Genomic DNA, 7,117 nt, shown 5'->3' with positions numbered 1-7,117 from the left:
AGGTGAGGCCCAGGATGGGGTTGAGGACGTAGGAGTGCTCCCTGGGATCCACTTCAATCACGTCTAGGCCAAAGACCAGCCGCAAGCAGATGGACGCTTGGCTCAAGATGGCGGGGAAGTCGTCCTGGTATTCTGGGGTGAAGACCTCCAGCATCTCTGCCTTGCTGGTGGGCTGCTTGTTGCGATACTTGAGGAGCAGGAATACCACCAGGGCAGCCGTCTTCATGCGGAAACTGCCCTCCACCAAGGGCTCCTCATCTCCCGCCTCCCCTGGGCCGCTGGGGCCAGGAGGCTCGGGCTGGCCAAGGCCACCAGCTGCCCCACCATTGGGGGAGCGGTCGGCACTCTGAGAGCTCTGGGGAGCACTCAGGGCCGCGGGAGTAGCACCCCTCCTCTGGGGGGCCAAAGACCATGCCAGAGAAGGACAATGAAGGGCAAGACGACAAGGAGGAGGGGGAGGAGGAGGGGAAGGAGGAGGGGGAGGAGGAGGATGATAGAGAGAGATGAGATATGGTGGTATTGTGGAGATGGTGGTAGAGGGGGGAACGGGTTGAGCCTCCTCCGTCCCCTTCCTCTCTCCTCCTCAGCCCCAGACAGCTGGGGCATCCCCAGGCCCTCGGCCTCCTCTAGGTCTTCTCCCTGCTTCCAAGCTCGCTGCTATTCCTCAGGGGCATGTGTCAGATTCGGGACTGAACCTGAAGACAGAGTTGGGAGAGCTTGTCAGGGGGGGGGGGGGCAAGCCCGGCCAAGACAAGCCCGAGGGTACCAGGTCTGACGGGGGCCGTGCCCGGCTCCCTGCAGAGGGGTCCCCTGGTGGGCTGGGAGAACCCCTGACATCAGGCTCAGAGAGAGCGTGCACTTCACCTGGCCAAGTGGCTCTGGCTCGCGCCTCCTCACCTCTGTGTCCTGAGGGACCCCCGCCTCAGACCAAGGCCTCTGCTGCCAGTTCTTTGAAGTCCCTGCAGGAGGGAAGGAGGAGGGTCCTCAGGGTGCCAGACTGCCAGCCCAGCCCTGGGGCCCAGTGTGGACAGGACGGCTGCCACATTCTCTGGGAGGTCTCCTGCAGTCAAGGTGGGGAGTCCCCTCCTCAGCCTCTCAAAAGACTGCCCCGGCCCTGTCCTTCTCTGGCCAAACTGTCCCTGCAAGATCACAGGTCCCCAACACTCCACAGGAGGAAGCCAGGGGCCCAGCCTTGGCCACACCTGCCAAAGTCTCCAGGATTCTTCCTGGATATGCATAAGGGATGGGCCAGCTCTGGCTTCCATCTGGGCTGGGATGGGGGCACCTCTGGGTCTTCACCTGGACCCCACGCAAGGCCTGGGAAGACTCTCCGGCTGGCCCTGCGGCTACCCTCCTTGCACCTTCCTTGCAAGGGCCCCTGCCACGACCCCCCCACCAGCCAAAGTCCAGAGAAATCAGTTGGGCCACCTGTCCCGCCTCTCCCCATGGCCCACACAAACGGCTGGGGCGGCCTGGTCCCTAGGGATCCTGCTGTGGAGGCATCCCCTCATATGTCACGATCGACTGTCGCCAGTGCCCTGGTCCAGGGCTAGGGCAGGGCACCCGCCTCCCTGCTGACCTGAGTCCAGACCCTCAGGCCCAGGCCCTCCGCTCCCTGAAACATTATCCTGCCAGGGCCTGCTCTTCCTCCGGGCCCCAACCTCCCATAGAGGAGACGTGCCCCTCACACCAAGACCGTACCAACCCCAGGTCAGCCCACCTTCCTGCCCCCACCCGCCCCAGGGACAAGTGAGCATCCACTGAGGGCCAGATCTCTCCCATCCTCCGTGGCTGCCCAGAGGCAGGGCCCCCACTCCACTGCACTGGCTTCTTGGCTCATGGGCCAGGTGGGGCCAGCCAGGACGTCCCCAAGGTCCCTCACCCTGACTCCCGCTGGCCATACACCCTCCACACACACCCTCAACCAAGCAACCCCGATGGTCCTTGCTACTTTGAAGCACAAGCCCTCAGGCCCTAACACTCAGAGGTGGACATCAGGACCGTAGCATGGGCTCATCTTTGCACAGGGGCCCTCCTTCTTCCCTGGACTGCACGTGCTGGGGCCCAGGGTCCGTCAGTCCTCCCTCTGGTCCTCACCTTCAATCCCCTCAGGCCCCGGGTCGGCTCTTGGGCAGTCTGCAACCCTGCTCCTTCCTCCAATTCCCCAGGCTCTAGGAGACTTGGCTGGCAAGCCAGGGCACGCCCCAGGAGGTCCTCGGGCCCTGGGGGCTCCCAGGACCCACTCTAGGCTGCGTTCCTAGGGCTGCAGTTCCCCCTGTAGTCCTGGCCTTGGCCACCAGCCACACGTGGGCCATTGCCTCCACTCCACCTGACCCCACCGCAGCCCCCCACACCCTGGAGGCAGGTGCTCCAGCCCAACCGCCACAGGTTGTGGGAGGCCATGTCACATAAGCAAGCGACCACGCAGCTCGGGACTCGTCCAAACCCCTGGCAGCCTCCCGAGGCGAAGCAGGGGCAGGGCCGTGGTTGCTCCGGGCTCCCTGGGAACCCACTCCCTCGGGGGTCTCAGTCCCTCGGGGATCCTCGCCTCCAGCCCTAGCTGACCCTGGGCCCCTGCGGGCAGACTACCGGAGGCCAGGGCGCTCACACCCAGGCCCTCCCCTCCTCCCGGACCCCACCGGGGACAGGGAGTGACCATCTTTCCATCAGGACCATGACCCAGCCTGGGGGCTTCCCAGGGCTCACAGAGGGGGCTGAGCTGGGGGGCGGGGGACAGGCTCCCTGGGCCCTTCTTCCCCACCCCCCTGCTGGCGGGGCTCCCTGGGCCCTAGGCCTCTGCTTGGCTCCACTCGGCCTGCCTCCCGGGACTGACTGTGGACTGGGGGTGCGGGGGTCCCCCGTCCTCCATGGACATCCTCGCCAGGAAACCCAGCAGGACCTGGGCCCACCGTCTGCCCCCTCAGGGAGGCCTGCTCTGAACACCAGCCCCCTGGCTCGCAGAGCCCCGATGCAGAAGTGGGGCCTCACCACGTGTTCCCAATTCCCCCCCCCCCCACGACCTTCCCGGGCCGACTCTGGGCTGGGGTGCGGGGTCCCCCGGGCCTCTTCTGCATCCCTCACCGGGATTCCCAGCACCACCCGGGGCCCTCCCCTCTGCCCACGTGTCCTAGGCCCTGCTCCTGACGCCAGGGGCCCCCCAGTGCCTCAGGAGGCCCGGATGTGGAAGTCTGAGCACCCATACTCGCACGTGAGAGCAGGTACCCATCCCCACGGGGGCCTCACAGCCCTGGCGACCCTCTACTGGGGTCCTCTTTGTCCCTGTCAATGGTCCATCCCTCGCCTCCCTTAGCCCCGGGACCCTCCCCTCAGCCCTCAGCGTCTGCTCCCGCCACACCAGGACTCAGGCTCTCGGGTACCCAGATGTGCCAGGCCTGCCGCACCCGCCGCCACCATCCGGCCCCATCCCGCTCCCCCCGCGGGCTTCCCGGGCTCACCGTGGGCCCTGACCTCCGCCGGGTCCCCTCTGTTCCCCCTCAGGGTCCATCCCTCGCCTCCCCTTAGCCCCGGGACCCTCCCTCCCCTCCCCCCTCAGCGTCTGCTCCCACCAAACCAGGCCTCAGGCTCTCGGGTACCTGGCTGTGCCAGGCTTGCAGCACCCCCCGCCACCATCTGGCCCCATCCCACTCCTCCGCGGCTTCCCGGGGGCCCCCTCTAGCGTGGGCCCTGACCTCCGCCGGGTCCCCTCTGTCCTGTGCACCTGTGTCCCTGCCCTCCCACCCCGCCCCCACAGGCAACCCCTGTGCCCCCTGTCCCCCTCAGGCCCCGGCAAACCTCCCTTCCGACGGGGATCCTGAGCTCCGTGGGGTCCTGTCCCCACCCCCACAACCCAAGTGCGCATTTCCCGGGTGGCCGCGTGTGTCCGGCCTCCCCAGGGCCGCCCCCCAGTCCCAAGGAGGGGGCCCAGTGCCTCCATCTCTCCGGGAGGAGTGGAGGCATGAAGGTGGGGTGGGGGACCCCCGCAGTTCTCCCTCAGCTCCTCACCCCTGCTCCGGGAGGGCCCGGGCCCGTCCTGCCTCCGGGCACCCCTCAGCTCCACGCCGCGGCCCCGCCTTCCCCCGCGTGGATTCTCGGGATTCCCGACAGGCCCCCTCCAGCCGCCCTCCGGGCCGCTCCGGGGCTACCTGCTCGCCTGGCTGCCGCCAGCCCGGGCCTGCCCGCCTTCGCTCGGCGGGGACCCCAATCCGACCCCCCACGCGAGGCCCTCCGCTCTCTCAGACCTCCGAGGCGGACGTCGGCCCACCTCACATCCGGACCCCGTGCCAGGGGTCCCCAGCGCTCCCAGCAGGTGGGTCCGGCGGAGATGGGCTCCAGGCTGGGGGGTCGGGGGGGGGGGGAGCAGGTGGGCGGGGCCCTCACTTCAGGCTGGGAGGTCAGGGACTCTGGCCGGCCTGGGCCCGCCCTCCCCGCCACGCCAGGCAATCTGCGCGTGTCCCCCCCCCCGCCCCCCCACAAGCCTCAGGTCCCCGCTTCCCGACCTGGAGGCAGAGTGGAGGTCGGCCTCCGTCCCCCGCCCGCTGCTCGCTCCTCAGCTGCACACGAGGAGTCGCGCTGCCCACAGAGCCCCCCCGGGCCCCGGGGCCTTGGACCCTGCAGAGCCTGCCCCCGGGAGCCGCCGCCCCGTCACCCTTTCGCCCCTTGGGGGCTGTCGCAGCCTCAGGACACCCCTCCCCACCTCCCTGCCGGACGGCGGCCTCTACACAGTCCCCGAAGGCGGCGTGTCCCCCGGGCCCCCTCGTGTCCTCACTGCTCCACACAGGGCCTTGCAGGGAGCAGAGCTCAGCCGCTGTGTGGCCGTGAGGGAGCCGCCAGCAGGGCTCCCCTGGCCCCCGGCGGGCCCTTTCTCGCCCTTTCCGCGGCCCCGCCCATGCCGGAGCACACCGGTCCCGGGTTCCTTGGGCCCTTGCAGAATGAACGGGCCAGGAGGCACAGGAAGCCAGAACAAAAGACTTTTCCTTTTTATTGGCTGCACGACCCGACCCCGTCCTTGACCCCTCCGTCCTTGCTGCTTCCCAAACCCTTTCTGTCCCAGTGCCCTGCCTGGGATAGGATCCGGGTGGGACCCACACAGGGACGAAGGTGGACTTTGGCCAGCTGGTTGTCAGGACAGGATGAAACTCTTAACTGTTGAATGGGGGATGTACAGAAGTTCGGGATGGGGGGGGGGGCGGCGGCTGCTGGCGGTCCGGCGGGGGGAATGTCAGTGACACACGTAGCCTCCCAAAGCTGATGAATCCCCCGAATCCGAGAGCAGCGATGTGCAAAGAGCCTCCTCATGTTAACCAAGCTCTCGATCTCCGGGTCGCGGGCAGAGAACAGGCCCCAGAGTTGCTTTTCACCCTGCTTTCTGCCCCCAAGCCGCCTGGCCCTGCACTCCTAGAAAGCCCAGTGGTCTGTCTTCTCCAACACAAACACACAAACAAACACACAAACACACACACACAGGGAGACCCAGAGGCGCCCACGGGGAAGAAGCAGCCGAAGGGATGCCTCCCTTCGTGCCCATCCCGGGGAGAAGCTGCCGACCCCACCAAAGGCTGGAAAGGGCCTGGCCGCCTCTGGGGCTCAGGCCCACTCTTCCTCATCAAACGGGGCCAGGGAGGAAACCGGCCACCTGCTATTAACCCATAGCACATACTCCATGACCCGTAGCTTGCTGGTTTCCTCGTGGGCCCTGGGCCCCCACAGGAACTCGTAGCGGGCAGGGTTGCTGCCCGCCACCTGCCGGTACTCCACGTAGCCTTCCTGCACCCAGACGTGGGTGAGGAGCTCCCTGGGCTCCCCATAGATGACGTGCTGCCTGCCGGCAAACACCCCCATGACCCCCAGGGCTTCCCACACCTCCTGCTCGGGGGCACGGTCGCCCTCCAGGAGGATCACCCCCAGGAGCAGCACCAGGAGGCCGGTCGTGGGCAGGCCCTGCTCACCGCTCAGCATCCCATCGTAGCTGAGGCCCAGGACGGTGACCAGGACGTAGGAGTGTGCGATGGGGTCCACTTCCTTCACTTCTACGCCAAAGACCAGCTGCATGCACTCACAGGCTTGACCCCAGATCTCGGGCCAGGCATCCTGCATATCTGGGCTGAGGACCTCCAGCACCTCTGCCTGGCTGGTGGGCTGCTTGTTGAGATACTTGCGGAGCAGGAACCCCACCAGGTCAGCCCCACTCATGAGCATTGTGTCTCCTCCTTGGGCAGAGGGCTGCGCATATTCGGGCACCTCCCAGGGGTTCCAGATCTCCTCCTCTGGGCCACTGGGGCCAGCAAACTCCACCTGGCTCCAGCCACTGGGTGCCCTGCCACTGGGGGAGGGCCCGGCACTCTGAGGGCTCTGGGGAGGACTCCAGGCAGTCTCAGACCCCTCCTCTGGGGCACAAAGAACAGGCCAGAGCTGGACAAGGAAGGGGAGGAGCAAGAGGAGGAGGAGGGGGGGAGGAGGAGGAAGAGGAACACAGGTAGGGGGGAGATGAAACTTCGTCTTCATCCTCAGCCTCTGGCAGCTGGGCATTGACCAGGCCCTGGGCTTCTCCCGGGTCTTCTTCCAGCTTCCAGAGCTGACTCGTGTGCCTCAGGGGCATGGTGTGGGCGTGGAGCTAAAGCTGAAGACAGCGGTGGGATGGCTGGTCGGGGTGCAGGTGGGCCAAGAGAGGCCCCGTGCCAGGGCAGAGAGCGGGCCGCATCAGGATTGGCTACACAAGGAGTCCCCTGTGTGTTGGGCTGGGCGAGTTGAGCCCCTGGCACCAGGCTCGGAGACAACGTGGACCTCACCAGGTCCAGCGACACAGACCTGCTATGCCTCCTTCACTCTGTGACCTGAGGGCCTCCTGCCGGCGACCAAGGCCTCTGCTGCGCTGCCAGTTCTTGGAGCCCCTGCAGGAGGGAAGCAGGGGGCACCTCAGGGTGCAGACTGCCAGCCCAGCCCTGGGCCCCCAGTGCACACAGGAAGGTTGGCTCGCACTCTGGGAGGCCCCCAGCAGTCCAAGTCCCCTCCTTGGCCTGCCAGTGCCCTTGGCAGGGCCTGGGACCCAGGCCTCTGTCTGCGGTCCTGAGGCCAAAGTGTCCCCACAAGACCAGGCTGCCCCGACCCTCCCCATGAGGAA

At 67.1% G+C, this 7,117-nt stretch overlaps 1 protein-coding gene across 1 annotated transcript; it reads right to left on the bottom strand.

Moving 5' to 3' along the window:
* Positions 1-5,387: 5,387 nt before the first annotated feature.
* Positions 5,388-6,383, bottom strand: LOC119879223 (melanoma-associated antigen 8-like). The gene has a single exon (XM_038589614.1). It carries the CDS (start codon positions 6,193-6,195, stop codon positions 5,584-5,586), a length of 612 nt encoding a protein of 203 aa, XP_038445542.1. The 5' UTR covers positions 6,196-6,383; the 3' UTR covers positions 5,388-5,583.
* Between the last annotated feature and the right edge of the window lie 734 nt (positions 6,384-7,117).

The sequence above is a fragment of the Canis lupus genome, unplaced genomic scaffold (genome assembly GCF_011100685.1).
Source record: "Canis lupus familiaris isolate Mischka breed German Shepherd unplaced genomic scaffold, alternate assembly UU_Cfam_GSD_1.0 chrUn_S458H619, whole genome shotgun sequence".
Classification (NCBI taxonomy): domain Eukaryota; kingdom Metazoa; phylum Chordata; class Mammalia; order Carnivora; family Canidae; genus Canis; species Canis lupus.
The sequence above is the reverse complement of the archived record's forward strand: the minus strand, read 5'-3'. Positions and strand labels throughout refer to the sequence as shown.

What these genes read in the sequence shown, in the direction of transcription:
- LOC119879223 (XM_038589614.1), bottom strand. Translation starts at nt 6,195, where the DNA reads ATGCTCATGAGTGGGGCTGACCTGGTGGGGTTCCTGCTCCGCAAGTAT.